Genomic DNA, 19,148 nt, shown 5'->3' on the forward strand with positions numbered 1-19,148 from the left:
TCCTTTCTATCCCTTAAGCCAAATCATCAAACTTTGAAGCAAGTTGCAAAGCTCTGAGTTCAGACTCTTTGGCCTATAAATAGAGGTCCTCACTTCATTGCAAATCACACCAAAACCTCACAAATTATAGGTTTTCTCTTTCTTTCTTGAATTGCAAGTTTCTTAAGTTTCAAAGAGGTAGAAATCCCAACCTCTAAACCCTTGAAGTTCTGGCCAAAGTAATGATTCTAACATCTCATAAACATCATATGGGATGTGTTTGAATCACTCATACACCCAAAAAAACCTCAAATCTCAGAATCATCATCTCACTTCTCAAATATGCATAACCTAAGCCTTATCATGCCAAAATCAATTCCAGGTCATTTCTGTCCAAACTAACACTTCAAACACCATCCATATACTTCATATGAACTATCCAAACACTCATCATCAACCTGAAACATCAGAATCATCAAGCTCGATTCTCACTTGCTCCTACTGTAGATCGGGTACCCCCAACTGCCCCAGGGGTTTTCAATTCATTCCAAGCATCCAGACACCTTCCATAAGGTCCATTGAAGCTATCCAGATCATCAAGCAACTTCTGTAACACCCCTATTGCAAAATTCAATTCTCAGGTGGCCGTTTTAGAAGGTAAGCTCTCTTGAACTTCAAACTCTATCATACATGCATCATAAATGAAAAACTGGTTTACCATCATGTTTCTGCATATGTATGGATCATTAACCCTCAATCAATTGCAACTTATCATGCACACACACGATTTCAGATTGAAACTCAGAATTAGGGTTCTTCGTGTTCATTAGAAAATTGATAGCCTTAGAGTTAAAATAAATGCAATTAAATGATACCATTGTGTTCCTTATGAAAAATCGAGCAAGTTAGGCTATTCACTTGATCCAAACAATTCAGTTTTCAGAATTTTCAAATTCAATTTGGGGGTTGTGTTCTTGGCGCCAAATTTTGAAACTGAACTTAGGAACCTAATTCAAAATATATTTAATTCATTGCAAGAGATTAACAGACCACGCGCGTGGTCTGGTTGGTTAAGTTTTTGAGTTGTGAGAGAGAGGGCGCGAGTTCAACACTCATGGGGGCCAAAACATTTTTTTATCACTATTTTCTTTCAATTTTTTTTACACAACTTTAATTAATTCATTGACCAATCAAATTAACTCATTTTTATTTCATTTTTTACACATCTTTTATTCAATATACATATTTTAACAATATCAAAAAAATCATAAAAAAGGATTTATTTAATATGCTTTTAATTAGGTTTAAAATGATACATTTTTTAAGTGTTTTTAAATACTTTAAATATTGTTTTTCATTTAATTTTTAACCTAATCACTTGTAAATATTTTTTGTGACCAAACCCTAATCATTTAGGTCTTAATTAAGCATTAAAACTTGTTTTAACTTAATTAAGTTGACTTTTGTCAAAATTCAAATCGTTTTAAGACGAGCGATCGCGATTCTTCCCAAAAACGATAAACCATTTCCTTTTGATTTTCAAAGAAAACTATTGATTAAATCTTTTTAATTGATCAATTGATTTTCAAAATGATGTGGGGCCTCTCGAATATTAGAGAGTATAAGTCCATTTCCTCTTTCTTTTTACAGTTTTTTCTTTGTACAGAAAACTCTTTCAAAAACAATAACTTTCAAACAGTTTTTCAAACGACGCGTCTGTAAATAAAACAATCAACCATGTTTTCAAAAAATGAACCATGGGCCTCCATGTAGGTATAAGTCCCAAGCCCTTTTGTACATACCCATTCCTGTACATGAAATTAGGTATTTCATTGTACACATTTTTGTACATATCTTGATCTGTTTTTAACTTTGAATAACAAACCAAAAATGAAGGTTTCTTTAAATCTTCCCAAAAATATACCATGGGCCTCCATGTAGGTATAAGTCCCAAGCCCTTTTGTGAATACCTGTTTACATAGCTTTGAATAAATTCAAGTGGACCTCTCCCCGAGTATGAGTCCCGAGCCCCCGTGTATACAAATGGATCATGCTTACAGGTATATTTCCTTCATAAACTCCATTATATACACACACCTTGTCATATATATGTATAACTGTATATAATTGTTCATACCTGTTCATGTTTGTTCATACTTGTTCATGTTTGTTCATATGTGTGATATGTGTGCTTGTTCAACTTAGTACAACACTAGGTTCCCCATAGCCTCCTATTGGGCTTCGTGCAAAGAATCTCCACTAGTTTAGGTTAGGAAATAGAGTATGGTTTCCCGGTGAAATCGCTCTAAGAGCTCAAACCAACTATACCATGCCTCCCCTTGGGCTTTGTACAAACGAGTGACCCTCCCATAGCCTCCTCTTGGGCTTACAATGCAAGGACCCGGGATTGTCCCTCCCATAGCCTCCTCTTGGGCTTACAATGCAAGGACCCTCGGATAGCCTCCTCTTGGGCTTCGTACAAGGACCCACGGGCTTCTTATAAGCATCCCCAATATCCAAATCAAATACCCTAGGAGATTAGACATTTATCATCTCTATGATAGGAGTATCTCTTCTATATCATCACAATCAATCAATCAATCAATCAATCAATCAAATTTATCAAACTTTTTGCCACAAGGTTGGCTAATCAATCAAACTTTTTTGCCACAAGGCTGGCTAATCAATCAAACTTTTTTGCGACAAGGCTGGCTAATCAATCAAACCTTTTTGCCACCATACTGGCTGATTAATCAAAGTTTTTGTCACAAGGCTGACTTCATTGAAACTTTTGCCACAAGGCTGGCTGATTAATCAAAACTTTTTGTCACAAGGCTGACTTCATTGAAAGTTTTTGCCACAAGGCTGGCTAAAAAGCATCTTTATCATTCTAAGCACCATAAGCGGCATGGCCCAGGGCTTATAATGAAAAGATTTTCAAACAAAACAAATAGATGTATGTGATGATATAGATTAGATACATCGAACATTTAGATGACATTTGTCTCTTATCCTTTGCTTCCCCTAGCATAAGTGGGAACTACGATTGCTCTGTGTTGCACCCCAAAATTTGCCCTCTTTATTTGAGCTATAAGTTAATAATGACGTTTATTTCGTTATTTCAAAATTGAAGAAAAATAATAAAGAGTTTTCATGGGTTTAAGAAGAAAGGCGTGAAAAATGGTTTAAACAGTGGAAATACGAGAAAAATTCGCAAGTCATATTTGGAAGGTGATATGAGCTTAGTTCCCGTGTTATCTTGACTGTTTCGACGATGTCTACAACTTTCGTGTTCGGCTCGGAAGCTTATTATTTGAAGAAGGTCGTCGAATTTGCAAATTACTTGAGGTTTCGCAGTGAAAAACGGTGCTGAATGTAGGATTTTCGGACAATAAAAAATTCACATCTCACAATCCGCTCGTCGGATTTGCTTGAAAATTTAACTGGAGGTTCGTGTCATCATTATCAAGATTTTATATGTTCGGACCGAAGACCAATTATGCACCAAAAATTCCCAGCATTTTGAAGAACGCCTTGATTTTTCAGTGAAAAGTATGTTTTCGAGTGTGTCGCACCGAGTTTGAAAATTCATAACTTCTTCGATTTTTATCGTATGAAGCCCATTCTGGTGGCATTTTCTTGGAAATTTCGTTAGCTTCGATTCTTCGTCACACATGCCAGGTCGGATTCTGAGCCGAAGATGAGGTTTTATCGAGTTCTTTGAGCGGTACGCGCAAAATTCTGCACAGTCGCGTTTGTTTGGACCGACGTTTCTCGTCATTCAAACGCGCGTATTTTCTTCGTCGCTTATCCGTTTGAGGCGATTCTCGCGGCTATGATCTACGATTTTAGTCACCTTCGAGTGGACGTTGGTTTCGTTCCGAGATTCAGAGCCGAACCGAGTTTCCTTAAAAACGAGCCAAAACAAGACGAACCGAGGGCAATTTGGACATTTCGCGTTGACAATATATAAACACTTTGCTCTTCACAAATCAAAGGGAGGACTCTCATAATCTCAACTCACCAATCTTCACAAACACATTCTCTCAATTCTCTCTCAATTCTCTTGAATCAAAACCACAAATTACATAAAACTTTCATCAATTCTCATCAAATTTCATCAAGATCAAGAACATGGATTGAAGAAATCAAGATCCGAAGTTCGAATTCTCCTCCTTCCTCTCCTTGATCTTGCGCGCCCCCCTCTCCTTCTCCCTCCGGATTCGCTTTCGAGTTCGTATCGCGTTCGTGTCGTGTTCATGTGTTCGGTTAGATCTTCATCCGGTAAGCCTTGAATCTTGAATTAAGTGCTTAATTGTTGTTTATCATGTGAATTCAAATCTAGATCTACTTCTTGTTCTTGATTAATGGATGATTGATAATGATTGATCGGTGAATTTGTGTATTTTTGCTCGAAATTGATCGTGTTCATATGGATTATGGTTAGAATTGATGTTTCGTTGAGGATGAATTGTGTTGTTCGTGTTCGGATCCGTGATGTGTTGGTGAATTTGTGTGTATAATTGTTGTTGATAATGTGTGTTGCTTGCGATGTACTTAACGTGTTTGTATAAATGCATGTGCCGTACTTTTGATTGATATTTGACTTGTTTGACGCGTCGCACTTAGCATAATAGTTAACATGTGGATTGTTTGATGCGTGAATGCGTATATGTTGTGATGTAATGTTTGTTTGCGCTTAATTAGTGCGTTTTGGATTGAGTGCGAATGGCTTCAAGGCCTTTAAAATGCATAAAATTCTGTTTTCATACGCCAGGAACCGGGTTGTCCCAGGCGGGAACCGGTTCCCACTCAATCCAAAATTTGTGTTCTCTGTGTTTTTGTACCAGGAACCGGGTTGTCCCTAGGGGGGAACCGGTTCCTGGCTTGGTAATTTTCATGGTCTCTGTGTTTTTGTATGGGGAACCGGGTTGTCCCTAGGGGGGAACCGGTTCCCAGCTTTCTGAAAATCATGTTCTCTGTGTTTTGTATGGGGAACCGGGTTGTCCCTAGGTGGGAACCGGTTCCCAGTTTTCTAAAATGTTCATTCTCTGGTTTTTTGTATGGGGAACCGGGTTGTCCTATGCAGGAACCGGTTCCTGAGTGTAATTTTTTTCATATTTCATTTTCTAACTTCAAACTTTCGTATCTTTTCACTCGTAACTCCGATTTGTGCGTTCTTTATATCGTTGGAAAGCTTGTGAAACGTGCTATCTCATGAGATGATTGATATTGATTGTTTGTTAAGTTCTCCATGTTTGTTTTTCCTTTTCATGTTGATCGTTTATCTTACATTTACATAACTTGTCCGTTTCTTTTCGCTTTATGGTAATAACGCAATTCCGATTGCGATATTTGTTATCTCTAACCTGTGTGCTAGTGTGCAAGGCGTTTGGACGGTCTCCGACTGATACTCATTGCCTGAGTGTTCTGCTTCACTTGCGGAATACAATTCTATCTCATTTACTCGTGTCGTGCTCTCATGCTGGAGACACGCCTGTATTACTTTATATCTGCTTGTTTGGTTTGCTTGTTCCTCTTGCAGGTGTATCGTGACTGTGCTCGACATACGAGTCGACATTTGTGTGCTTTGTGGCTAATCGGTGTGCTGAATCGGTGTGCTGACTATTTGCTTTTGCTTTGCTAGCTCGCTCGCGGGATCCTTAGTTTCTTCGCTTCGCTTCTCCTCATTTTACGGATCATCATCCGTTTGGTATTGATTCCGTTTCATTTTATTATTCCCGCATTTTATCGCTTTCTCGCATCATCCTTTAACATGAGAAGTAGGACTTAGACATGCATCTGGCCAAGCCCTCGAAAGAGGCTCTGTTTTTGTTGGTGTGTTTATATTTGTGCTTTGAGGCAGGGAGTCACGGTGTAATAAGTCCTATATGGCACTCCGTTAAGTCCTCATGGAAGGCATGCGGTCAAGGGTTCGTAATCAACCCCCGCCTAGTCTCATCGAGTCTGTTTGGTATGCGCACGCCTCGCGTTGCTCGCTTCCGAACATGCAAAAGATCTTGTTATCGAGTATGTCAGGAAAAGGGTTCATGCAATCGGACCCCCGTCTTTCCTATAGCTCGCGTCGCCCGACGTTGATTCTCGGTGTACGCACGCACCGTTTTCCTTTACGATCCGTGACGGCTTGGTTGCTGAGAGGGGTCCGCCCTCTTGTCTATGACCCGATCATTTTCACGAGGTCTAATGCTTGGTTGACTTGGGTTGAGCTGCTCCCCTTGGCTATGGCGGGACCGCTTTTCTACCATTCGGTCAGTACCATTGGTTTGTTTGCTTTACGAGCGGATGCTCGTTTGTGTGATATTATTGTGTGCTTTTGCCTTTTCCCTCGTAGGTTGATAGCTTAGCTTAGACTTGTACCCTTTGTATGATAACATTAGGTAGCGAGCTTTCCCCCCTTAGCTTAGGTTTTCCTCATGCATTCTTTAAAACACAAACCACACTCTTTGATTTTCTTTTCTTAAGAACTTGTTATTTCCGCTCCATTCCCAAGCATAAGTCTCCAAAGGTCGAGCAGCGGAATGTGAATGTAACTCGTTCACCTAAAAAATACAAAACAAACAGAAATTAGTTAGCCGAGCTACGGTAGCTCTGATTCTGCAAAACAGATACGTAGGCAGCGGGGTAGGGCCCGTGCGATCATAACACTTTCTTTTCCCTACATTCTGTATTCATTTTAGTCCAGATTAGCGTTTTTTTTTACACACCCATAGTTTTAGACACAGGCGTGGATACCATCGAGTACGATGGGCGCGAGGGGTGCTAACACCTTCCCCTCGCGTAACCGACTCCCTTACCCTTTTTCTCTGGTCGTGAGACCGTTGTTTTGTTTTGTGGTTTGCTGGCATTCCCTTCCTTTTCAGGATAAATATGTTAGTGGCAACTCTGTTAATTTTTCGCGGTAGCGACAGCTGGCGACTCTGCTGGGGACGTCTCGACCTGTTGCTGGTCCGGATCTAGCGAGTCGATCCTAGCGCTTGTGTGTTTATCTTTGGGTGTTTTTTCCTGCTTTGCATATTTATCTGTTTGCATTGCATTCTATGTGCGCTTTTACTTTTCTGCATCATATTCTGGACTGTCTGGATCTCTGTTTGTTGGGTGGGTGTTACAAGAGGTAAAAGGCCCAATACCCAGGCTATGAGTGATACCATAGGAACTAGGACTACAGTGGCCGTGACGGACAGAAGGCGTATGCCTGATTGATCTGATCATGTATCCACGGGCAGAGCTTGGTGGAATGAGGCAATATCGTATGATAACGCCTACATTCGATCCTCTGTTGGCTTTTTGACCTACCTTGGCCTAGATTTACCCGTGAGTGGGGCGGGAATCAATCATTGCTTAACAGGTACATTGTTGGTTACCGCTGTTCTTGTTCGAGGGTTACCGCTGTTCTTGTTCGAGTGTACTGTTGGTTCCTGTTCGTGGGGTACTATGGTTCTTGTTCGAGTGGTAGTCTGTGTTCTGTTCCAGTGTGTTGTGACTATGGGCTTTGGTTCCGTGGATTGACATGCTATGTTCCGTGTGGTATATCATTTAGGGCCGAACCTTTGGCTTTGTACTATGTGTGTTACCGGCAGTGCAGAATGCTTGGTGGGCGGCAACAAGTCCCACCACTTTGCATCATTGCATATTTACTTTCCAAAAAAATAATGTACAAAAAATAACTAGCATATGTGTTCCTTCCATTTCCAAGGAATCGTGTCTTTAAGTCTCGTGTCGAGCTTTTCCACCTCTTGCTTGCTAAAAATAAATCAAAACACGAGGACTCCTTGGAAATTGAATGAACATGGCATTGCATTCATACCATGCATCTCATATATTTCATGCATAACAGGTATTCAAGACCGAGGATCTCTTATTCAGACTTGGTAATCTCTCCAAACTCGACTTGCCATTGTTGTATCCTCCAAGATCATTCATGGAACAACTTTGTGGGGGTGACAGAGAAGAAAGTTCAGTTGGGGTTCTTTTTGAAGACTTGTCTTATGCTCATTTGCTTCCACGCTTGCTTTATTTGCAACTGGTTAAGCTCCGTACTGTATGGATATCTACAGATTCTTTGCTTGATGATAATGACACTAGGTGTGAGTTCTATTCTTGGGCACCTGGTCGAGATGTTAGGATCTGCAAGTCTTTAAAGTTGCTTGGGGCTCCCGCACGAGGGATAAGCAAGACATTGTCTATCTTGAGCATTGCACCATTTGCGTTGCTCGAATCCCTAAAGCACTTACAAAATTCCATATGATTGATGACCAGAGTTCTCCGATTCAGAATGGGGCACTTGATAGTGTTGTGTCTTCCAAGGATGTGGAGGAATTATTGAGAATCATCAGAAAGTCTGATTACAAAGTTGTTGAGCAGTTGGGTCAGACCCATTCAAAGATTTCCATCTTGCAGCTGCTGATGTGTTCAGAAGGTCATAGAGATGCTCTCTTGCGAATTCTGAATGGTGCTTACGTCCCGCATAAAATATCTGTGAATCAACTAGAGGCGGTAGCCAATAATATCTCCGCTGGGAACGGTTTGGGATTTACGGATTGTGATCTTCCTCCAGAAGGGAGAAACCATAACAAGGCTTTGCATATTTCGATTGAGTGTAAGGGGACGACTTTGTCCCGTGTTTTGGTTGATACTGGGTCTTCTTTGAACGTGCTTCCCAAATCAGCTCTAATGAGAATTGACTATGCCGGTGTGGAGTTAAGGCCTAGTGAGTTGGTAGTGCGCGCCTTTGATGGTTCAAGGAGGTCTGTTTTCGGAGAGGTAGATCTACCAATCCAGATTGGTCCTCAGATCTTTACTACAACCTTTTATGTGATGGATATTCAGCCTGCTTATTGTTGTCTGTTGGGACGACCGTGGATTCACAAGGCTGGTGCTGTGACATCCACTCTTCATCAGAAGTTGAAGTATCCGGTTGACGGTAAAGTGGTGACGGTTTGTGGTGAGGAGGATTACATCGTGAGTCACTTGTCTTCTTTCCGGTATGTGGAGATCGAAGGTGAAATACATGAGACGCCATTCCAAGCGTTTGAAGCTGTAAATGCTGTGAGAACTCCTCCTTATGAGATAACGAAGCCAGAAACGATTATGTCTTCTCTGAAAGACGCTCAGGTTGTTGTTGAGACTGGAAGAGTGAAAGGTTGGGGGCAAGTAATTGACGTGCGTCCCAAATTTGACAAGAATGGTCTCGGTTTCAATCCGGGGAAGCAGAATGCATCGCCCAAGCCTGATATCCTTAGCCCGATCAAGTTTGTAAGTGGTGGTGTCATTCAAGATGGCCAGGTTAATGCCATTGTCAATGGCGAGGAGGTGGATAGTGATTGTGATTTTGATAGCTAGATTCGTCCAAGTATTCCTGGGGAGATGCCTTGCAACTGGACAATTGAAGATGTCATTCAAGTTACACAAGCTCAGGAGTAAATTCCTTGTTTTTACTTTTCTTATCATGACATAATTCCTACGCTCTGCCCAAGGCGTAGTGAATCATTTGTAGGGCCATGCAGTTCGCATTTTCAAAGTTAATCATGAAATAAAAGGACGTTTTTGCATTCAAATGTTTTGCTCTTTGTCTTTCTTTTTAACTTTTTCCTTTAAATGGAAATGTTTTTTGCACACACTTGCACATAGCTTAATAAAAATAAAACTAAAATAAAAACATCAATCATGCAGATGTTCCACTACCACGGATTTCATTGGTAACAGTTCCGCTATTGCTTATTATGATTTTGACAATCCGATCTACCAAGCCGAGGAGGAAGCTTATGAAGATTGTGATCTTCCCGACGAGTTGGCTAGATTGTTGAAACAGGAAAAGAAAGCGATTCAGCCGCATCAAGAGGTAATCGAGATGGTAAATGTTGGTACTAAAGAGCAGGTCCGAGAAGTCAAGATAGGGGCTGCGCTTGAGAATAGTGTGAAGCAGAGGCTTATTGTTATGTTGAAAGAGTATGCGGATATCTTTGCTTGGTCCTATGAGGATATGCCAGGTCTTGATACAAATATTGTGGTACACCGTCTACCTCTCAAGGAAGATAGTCCTCCTGTCAAACAGAAGCTTCGAAGGACTCGCCCAGATATGTCTGAGAAGATTAAGAAAGAGGTTGAGAAACAATTTGATGCTGGCTTTCTGCAAGTTGTGAATTACCCGCCATGGGTTGCGAATATTGTTCCTGTGCCTAAGAAGGACGGAAAGGTCAGGATGTGTGTGGACTACAGAGATCTTAATAGGGCGAGTCCAAAGGATGATTTTCCTCTTCCTCACATTGATGTGTTGGTAGATAATACTGCTCCTTTCAAAGTGTTTTCCTTCATGGATGGTTTCTCTGGGTACAATCAGATCAAGATGGCACCAGAAGACATGGAGAAAACAACGTTTATCACATCGTGGGGAACTTTCTGCTATAAAGTTATGCCTTTTGGGTTGAAAAACGCAGGGGCAACGTATCAGCGCGCCATGGTGACTCTTTTTCACGACATGATTCACAAAGAGATTGAAGTGTATGTTGACGACATGATTGCAAAGTCTCACACTGAAGAAGAGCACTTGGTTCACTTGCAGAAGTTGTTTGAAAGGCTTCGGGAATTCAGACTGAGGTTTAATCCGAACAAATGCACTTTCGGAGTGCGATCCGGAAAGTTGTTAGGCTTTGTTGCTAGTAGAAAAGGTATTGAGGTTGATCCTGCGAAAATAAAAGCTATTAGAGAGATGCCAGAGCCGAGGACAGAAAAAGAGGTTCGTGGTTTCTTAGGGAGATTGAACTACATTGCTAGATTCATCTCTCATCTTACGGCCACTTGTGAACCAATATTCAAATTACTAAGAAAAGATCAGACGGCCAGGTGGAATAATGATTGTCAAAAAGCATTCGAAAAAGTGAAAGAGTATCTGCAGGAACCTCCGATACTAATGCCTCCAGTTCCAGGAAGGCCTTTGATTATGTACCTCACAGTTCTTGAAAACTCAATGGGATGTGTGCTGGGTCAACATGACGAGTCTGGCCGAAAAGAGCATGCAATATACTACCTTAGCAAAAAGTTTACCGACTGTGAATCCCGATACTCACTGCTCGAGAAAACTTGCTGTGCTTTGGTGTGGGCTGCTCGCCGGCTGAGGCAGTATATGTTGGTTCACACCACCTTACTGATTTCCAAGATGGATCCTATCAAGTATGTCTTTGAGAAGCCCGCTCTTTCCGGAAGAGTAGCCAGGTGGCAAATGATTTTGACTGAATATGATATCCAGTATACTACCCAGAAAGCTATCAAAGGTAGTGTGTTGGCGGATTATCCTGCGCATCAGCCGGTCGAAGATTATGAACCGATGAAGTTTGAATTCCCCGATGAGGATGTCTTGTACATCAGAGATTGTAACATTCCCGGACCAGAGGAAGGACCCGAACCAGGATCGCGATGGACGCTCGTGTTCGATGGTGCCTCTATTGCACTCGGGAATGGTGTTGGAGCTGTAATTACTTCTCCATCAGGTTTTCATATTCCATTTACAGCCAGAATCTGTTTTTATTGCACTAATAACATGGATGAATATGAAGCCTGCATTTATGGTATCGAAGCTGTGATTGATTTGCGAATCAAGTACTTGAAAGTTTATGGGGATTCCAATCTTGTCATTAGCCAGATCAATGGAGATTGGGAAACTCGCCATCAGAATCTGATTCCGTACAGGGAGCATGTGATGAGACTCATTCCGTACTTTGATGAGGTCACATTCGAGCATATTTCTAGAGAAGAGAACAATCTTGCTGATGCTCTCGCTACTTTGGCTTCCATGTTCAAAGTGAAATGGGCCAACGAAGCGCCTAACATCACCATCAATAGGTTGGATGAGCCGGCATTTTTCTTTGAGGCTGATGTTGAGTTGGATGGTAATCCCTGGTATCATGATATCAAAAAGTTCCTCGAAACTCAAGAGTATCCTCCCGAAGCGTCGGTGACTGATAAGAAGTTTCTGAGAAGGTTTGCAGCTAAGTTTTACCTCAACGGTGGTGTATTGTACAAGAGGCATCATGACGGTGTGTTGCTCCGATGTGTTCTGAAGGAAGAAGCTTCAAAAATCATAGAGGAAATGCACGAAGGCGAGTTTGGTACCCATTCAGGTGGGCATACAATGGCTAAGAAGATCTTGAGGGCTAGTTACTATTGGTCCACTATGGAAACTGATTGTCATAACCATGTCAGAATTTGTCACAAGTGCCAGATTTATGTTGACAAAGTGCACGTGCCGCCTGTGCCTTTGAATGTTTTGACTTCTCCGTGGCCTTTTGCAATGTGGGGCATTGATATGATTGGAGAGATTAAGCCTACTGCTTCTAATGGGCATCGCTTCATTTTGGTTGCCATCGATTACTTCACCAAGTGGGTTGAAGCCGCATCTTATGCGAATGTCACCAAGCAAGTGATTACTCGCTTTATCAAGCATAATATAATCTGTCGTTATGGGATTCCTGAGAAGATCATTACTGATAATGGATCGAATCTCAATAACAAGATGATGAAGGAGCTTTGTGAGTCCTTCAAGATTAAGCATCACAATTCTTCTCCGTATCGTCCAAAGATGAATGGCGCTGTTGAAGCGGCCAACAAGAACATTAAGAAGATTGTGCAGAAGATGGTAGTGACCTACCGAGATTGGCACGAGATGTTGCCTTTCGCCTTGCATGGTTATCGCACCTCTGTGCGTACATCGACTGGGGCAACTCCTTTCTCACTTGTTTATGGCATGGAAGCGGTATTGCCTGTTGAAGTTGAGATTCCTTCCTTGAGGATTATGAAAGACGTCGAGCTTGACGAGTCAGAATGGGTACAAAATCGGATGGATCAGTTGAAACTCATTGATGAAAAACGCTTAGCGGCCATCGGACATGGTCAGGTGTACCAAAAGAAGATGAGGAAAGCTTTTGACAAGCGGGTGCGACCCCAAAGCTACAAGCCAGGTGATCTGGTACTCAAAAGAATCATTCTCCCTCAAGGCGATCCTCGAGGCAAGTGGACTCCGACGTATGAAGGCCCCTTTGTTGTGCAGAAAGTATTCTCTGGCGGCGCCATGATGCTTGCAACAATGGATGGCGAGAACTTTCCGCACCCTGTGAACGCAGATGTAGTCAAAAAATACTTCGCATAGACCTGATAAAAAAAAAAGAAGAAAAAAGAAAGAGAAAAAAGAGGAAAAAAAAAAAGAGAGAAAAGAAAATGAATCAGGCAAAAGAATGAAAAAGAAACAAATATACCCGCTAAGTTGAAAACCCGAAAGGGCGGCTTAGGCAAAAAAGGGACAAAAGCGAACGACTACATCTCGCATGCCACCATGGCAATCACTCTTCATACATGCTTAGGGCTCCCGACCGAGGGATAAGCAAGACTCCGTGTTCTTGAGTTTGCACCTGGCAACTCAAATCCCTAAAGCATTCTCCAATTCCAATCGTCGTGTTTAGGGCTCCCGACCGAGGGATAAGCAAGACTCCGTGTTCTTGAGTTTGCACCTGGCAACTCAATTCCCTAAAGCACCCACCAAACCCCGTCGGGTCCACAAGTTCGGTGACATTATCAGATCGGGCAGTGATCAATCCTAATGAGTACGGTCTTCCAAAGCAAGGAGATGAGAACGTCGAGATTATAAAAGTGATAGCGGGATTGAAACTAATGGATATCCGTCTCACATTGCCATTTCTCTTGTATTCAAAAATTGTGTGGTTACCTCTTACTAGGAACTACTTCTGAAAATTATATGCCTTTCTTACGAGCGCTTTCGTTCTCAATTAATAAAGATCTTTCTATCTTAAACAGCTGTTTTCTTTTACTGTTTTGTTTGCATAAAACGTCCTGAGTTTGTGTTAAACTTTGCATATGAAAACTGCATTGCTTTTACAATGCATGATTAGAAATGATAAAAAACCTTGAATTTGCTTCGAAGTCTTGTGTAACCAAGATGTCATGCTATATCTTGGGGCGTCTTCATGTGTTTACCTCGCAGGTACCATCCTTTCAAGTATGCTATGTCTGCGCGTTGGTGGATCTATCCAAACAGGAGGTTCTCACTCCCCAGCTAAGCGCATCTTAATGAAATTTCCTCATTCTCTCCAGCTGAGTGCGCACGAAGGAGATTTCTTCATTTCATATCCTCAGCAAAGCACATCAATGCAAACTCCGTGTTTCAGAAGCCTTATTCCCCGGTGGGATATCTTCTCCCCAAGTTGAATCATGATTGAATGGTATCTGATTCCCTAGTAAGCTCTTAATGAGGTTCTTTGCCCGAGTTCCTCATCCTCCCCAGTAGAGCGTTTCTCTCCCCAACAGACTAACCTGTTTTCCCCAGGAGAGTCATCTTATTCCCCAGCGGACTGCTTCTCTCCCTAACAGGGTGACCTATTTTCCCCACAAGAGTCATCTTATGCCCCAGTGGAGTTGTCTTAACAAAAGGTTCTTATGCTAAGTTCCTTATCCCCAGCGGATTTCTCGTATCCCTAGCGGATCGATATGCGGAAGTATTCATCTTCCCCAATGAGTTCTCTCCTCAGCAGAATCTGCATCTTTCGAGGATTTCCCCAGCAGAATACTTTATCCCCTAGCAAGTCTGTCACTCCTCACCAGAGTTATCTTCATGACTTGCTCTTATCTCCACATCCCCAGTGTGTCGAAGATTGGCTTCCCCAGCAAGGTTCGCCAGGATATTCCCCGAGTTCAGTGGGATGCTCTTATCCTCAAGCAGGATTCATTCCCCAAGCAGAGCTCGCATCCCGATTTGATCGTCTCCAGCAGATTTCTGATCCATCTTTGCCAGCTCGCAGTTTGTGACTTCTGGTCACTCATCTTGTCCTCCCTGCAGAGTTCCATACTCTCTCCAGGACTTCTTCAGCAATTCAGTGCTCCTCCGCTGTTTTCCCAAGCAGCGTCTGAATCATGCATCATTTGCATAGCATTCTCAAAAGCGTGTAGCGTCTTCCTTCTCGGGAACGTTATTCCATACACATTCATACATGCATCATGCATAAATCATATCATGTCTGTCTCTTTCTGCAGGAAAGTTACCCAGATTCAAATGCTCCCCAGAGAGCAATATTCGCCTAGTCATTACAGGCGCTTATCCTGATGCTTTGTCATGCAGAAGAGGATTGTTCTACTTATTTTCTGACGCAGTTCAGATCAGTTCAAAGACATTCCTATTCCCGATGTCCCCAGATCGGTGGAAGATATTTGTTCCTATCCAGTTTCAGATTAGTTGAAGGAACCGCCTCCGGATCTCTATAGATCTTCCGAAGGAGCAAGCCTTCTGATACATCAGATCAGTTGGAAATATCTACTCCCTGACGATTTAGTTCGTTCAAAAGAAGAAATTCGTTTGCCCAGTCCTGATGCTTAACCATCAGTTGAAGACGTTTTCTTTACCCGGCGTACACAGTTCGGAAGAAACATCCGTTCCTATCCTAATATCCAGTTTCAGATTAGTTGAAGGAACCGCCTCCGGATCCCCGAGATCTTACTAAGGAGCAAGCCACTGATATCATCAGATCAGATGGAGATGTTTGCCTGATCGACTTTGTCTTTCAGATGAAGATTGTCCTACTTATTTTCTAGCATCATGTCTAGATCAGTTTAAAGGCATTCTTTCCCCGGCGTACACAGTTCGGAAGAGATATTGTTCTTATCCTGATTACCAGTTCAGTTGAAAGAACCGCCTCCGGATCCCCGTGGTCTTACGAAGGAGCTAGCCGCTAATTCCCAGATTAGTAGGAATATCTACCTGATGATTTAATTGCATCAGAAGAGATGTCTGCCCAGATTCCCAGATCTTGATTCCCAGATCAGAGATACCTATTACCTGTTGATATCCAGATCAACCGGTGTATCTCATTCGATTCCCAGATCGACTTAAGACATCTATCCCGATGCAAGTTCGGAGACATCTGCTACGTTTGATACTCAGATCATTCGAGATGTTCCTTCTCTTGATAACCAGATCATTTGAAGTGTTTCCCCTGCCTGTGGGTGCCCGTTCCTCCTTTTTCACAAGTTGGAGCATATTTATTATCCAGATCAATTGAAGTTTTTTTCTCCTCGCCTGCGGGGTGGTACATTCCTTCTTATCACAAGACGGAATCTTCTATTGATCAAGAGCGCAAATTTTCGAGTTCATTCTGGTATTCAATCTCCTTCCACCTCAACGGTTCGAAACTTTCGTTTCTCACTCGTCAGGTTCAAGAAGTTTGAATAGGGGCAGCTGTTGCACCCCAAAATTTGCCCTCTTTATTTGAGCTATAAGTTAATAATGACGTTTATTTCGTCATTTCAAAATTGAAGAAAAATAATAAAGAGTTTTCATGGGTTTAAGAAGAAAGGCGTGAAAAATGGTTTAAACAGTGGAAATACGAGAAAAATTCGCAAGTCATATTTGGAAGGTGATATGAGCTTAGTTCCCGCGTTATCTTGACTGTTTCGACGATGTCTACAACTTTCGTGTTCGGCTCGGAAGCTAATTCTTTGAAGAAGGTCGTCGAATTTGCAAATTACTTGAGGTTTCGCAGTGAAAAACGGTGCTGAATGTAGGATTTTCGGACAATAAAAAATTCACATCTCACAAACCGCTCGTCGGATTTGCTTGAAAATTTAACTGGAGGTTCGTGTCACCATTATCAAGATTTTATATGTTCGGACCGAAGACCAATTATGCACCAAAAATTCCCAGCATTTTGAAGAACGCCTTGATTTTTCAGTGAAAAGTATGTTTTCGAGTGTGTCGCACCGAGTTTGAAAATTCATAACTTCTTCGATTTTTATCGTATGAAGCCCATTCTGGTGGCATTTTCTTGGAAATTTCGTTAGCTTTGATTCTTCGTCACACATGCCAGGTCGGATTCTGAGCCGAAGATGAGGTTTTATCGAGTTCTTTGAGCGGTACGCGCAAAATTCTGCACAGTCTCGTTTGTTTGGACCGACGTTTCTCGTCATTCAAACGCGCGTATTTTCTTCGTCGCTTATCCGTTTGAGCCGATTCTCGCGGCTATGATCTACGATTTTAGTCACCTTCGAGTGGACGTTGGTTTAGTTCCGAGATTCAGAGCCGAACCGAGTTTCCTTAAAAACGAGCCAAAACAAGACGAACCGAGGGCAATTTGGACATTTCGCGTTGACAATATATAAACACTTTGCTCTTCTCAAATCAAAGGGAGGACTCTCATAATCTCAACTCACCAATCTTCACAAACACATTCTCTCAATTCTCTCTCAATTCTCTTGAATCAAAACCACAAATTACATAAAACTTTCATCAATTCTCATCAAATTTCATCAAGATCAAGAACATGGATTGAAGAAATCAAGATCCGAAGTTCGAATTCTCCTCCTTCCTCTCCTTGATCTTGCGCGCCCCCCTCTCCTTCTCCCTCCGGATTCGCTTTCGAGTTCGTATCGCGTTCGTGTCGTGTTCGTGTGTTCGCGTTCGTGCTTCGGTTAGATCTTCATCCGGTAAGCCTTGAATCTTGAATTAAGTGCTTAATTGTTGTTTATCATGTGAATTCAAATCTAGATCTACTTCTTGTTCTTGATTAATGGATGATTGATAATGATTGATCGGTGAATTTGTGTATTTTTGCTCGAAATTGATCGTGTTCATATGGATTATGGTTAGAATTGATGTTTCGTTGAGGATGAATTGTGTTGTTCGTGTTCGGATCCGTGATGTGTTGGTGAATTTGTGTGTATAATTGTTGTTGATAATGTGTGTTGCTTGCGATGTACTTAACGTGTTTGTATAAATGCATGTGCCGTACTTTTGATTGATATTTGACTTGTTTGACGCGTCGCACTTAGCATAATTGTTAACATGTGGATTGTTTGATGCGTGAATGCGTATATGTTGTGATGTAATGTTTGTTTGCGCTTAATTGGTGCGTTTTGGATTGAGTGCGAATGGCTTCAAGGCCTTTAAAATGCATAAAATTCTGTTTTCATACGCCAGGAACCGGGTTGTCCCAGGCGGGAACCGGTTCCCACTCAATCCAAAATTTGTGTTCTCTGTGTTTTTGTACCAGGAACTGGGTTGTCCCTAGGGGGGGAACCGGTTCCTGGCTTGGTAATTTTCATGTTCTCTGTGTTTTTGTATGGGGAACCGGTTCCCAGCTTTCTGAAAATCATGTTCTCTGTGTTTTGTATGGGGAACCGGGTTGTCCCTAGGTGGGAACCGGTTCCCAGTTTTCTAAAATGTTCATTCTCTGGTTTTTTGTATGGGGAACCGGGTTGTCCTATGCAGGAACCGGTTCCTGAGTGTAATTTTTTTCATATTTCATTTTCTAACTTCAAACTTTCGTATCTTTTCACTCGTAACTCCGATTTGTGCGTTCTTTATATCGTTGGAAAGCTTGTGAAACGTGCTATCTCATGAGATGATTGATATTGATTGTTTGTTAAGTTCTCCATGTTTGTTTTTCCTTTTCATGTTGATCGTTTATCTTACATTTACATAACTTGTCCGTTTCTTTTCGCTTTATGGTAATAACGCAATTCCGATTGCGATATTTGTTATCTCTAACCTGTGTGCTAGTGTGCAAGGCGTTTGGACGGTCTCCGACTGATACTCATTGCCTGAGTGTTCTGCTTCACTTGCGGAATACAATTCTATCTCATTTACTCGTGTCGTGCTCTCATCCTGGAGACACGCCTGTATTACTTTATATCTGCTTGTTTGGTTTGCTTGTTCCTCTTGCAGGTGTATCGTGACTGTGCTCGACATACGAGTCGACATTTGTGTGCTTTGTGGCTAATCGGTGTGCTGAATCGGTGTGCTGACTATTTGCTTTTGCTTTGCTAGCTCGCTCGCGGGATCCTTAGTTTCTTCGCTTCGCTTCTCCTCATTTTACGGATCATCATCCGTTTGGTATTGATTCCGTTTCATTTTATTATTCCCGCATTTTATCGCTTTCTCGCATCATCCTTTAACATGAGAAGTAGGACTTAGACATGCATCTGGCCAAGCCCTCGAAAGAGGCTCTGTTTTTGTTGGTGTGTTTATATTTGTGCTTTGCGGCAGGGAGTCACGGTGTAATAAGTCCTATATGGCACTCCGTTAAGTCCTCATGGAAGGCATGCGGTCAAGGGTTCGTAATCAACCCCCGCCTAGTCTCATCGAGTCTGTTTGGTAT

The 19,148-nt window shown here is 41.9% G+C and overlaps 1 protein-coding gene across 1 annotated transcript in view; it reads left to right on the forward strand.

Moving 5' to 3' along the window:
• Positions 1 to 9,339, forward strand: part of LOC131597183 (uncharacterized) — a 33,927-nt gene extending 24,588 nt beyond the window's left edge. The window contains exon 4 of the mRNA XM_058869893.1: positions 9,112 to 9,339. Coding sequence (XP_058725876.1) covers positions 9,112 to 9,339 — 228 coding nt within the window. The remainder of the gene's footprint in view (positions 1 to 9,111) is intronic.
• The last annotated feature ends 9,809 nt before the right edge of the window (positions 9,340 to 19,148 follow it).

Source organism: Vicia villosa, linkage group LG4, assembly GCF_029867415.1.
Source record: "Vicia villosa cultivar HV-30 ecotype Madison, WI linkage group LG4, Vvil1.0, whole genome shotgun sequence".
In the NCBI taxonomy this organism is placed as follows: domain Eukaryota; kingdom Viridiplantae; phylum Streptophyta; class Magnoliopsida; order Fabales; family Fabaceae; genus Vicia; species Vicia villosa.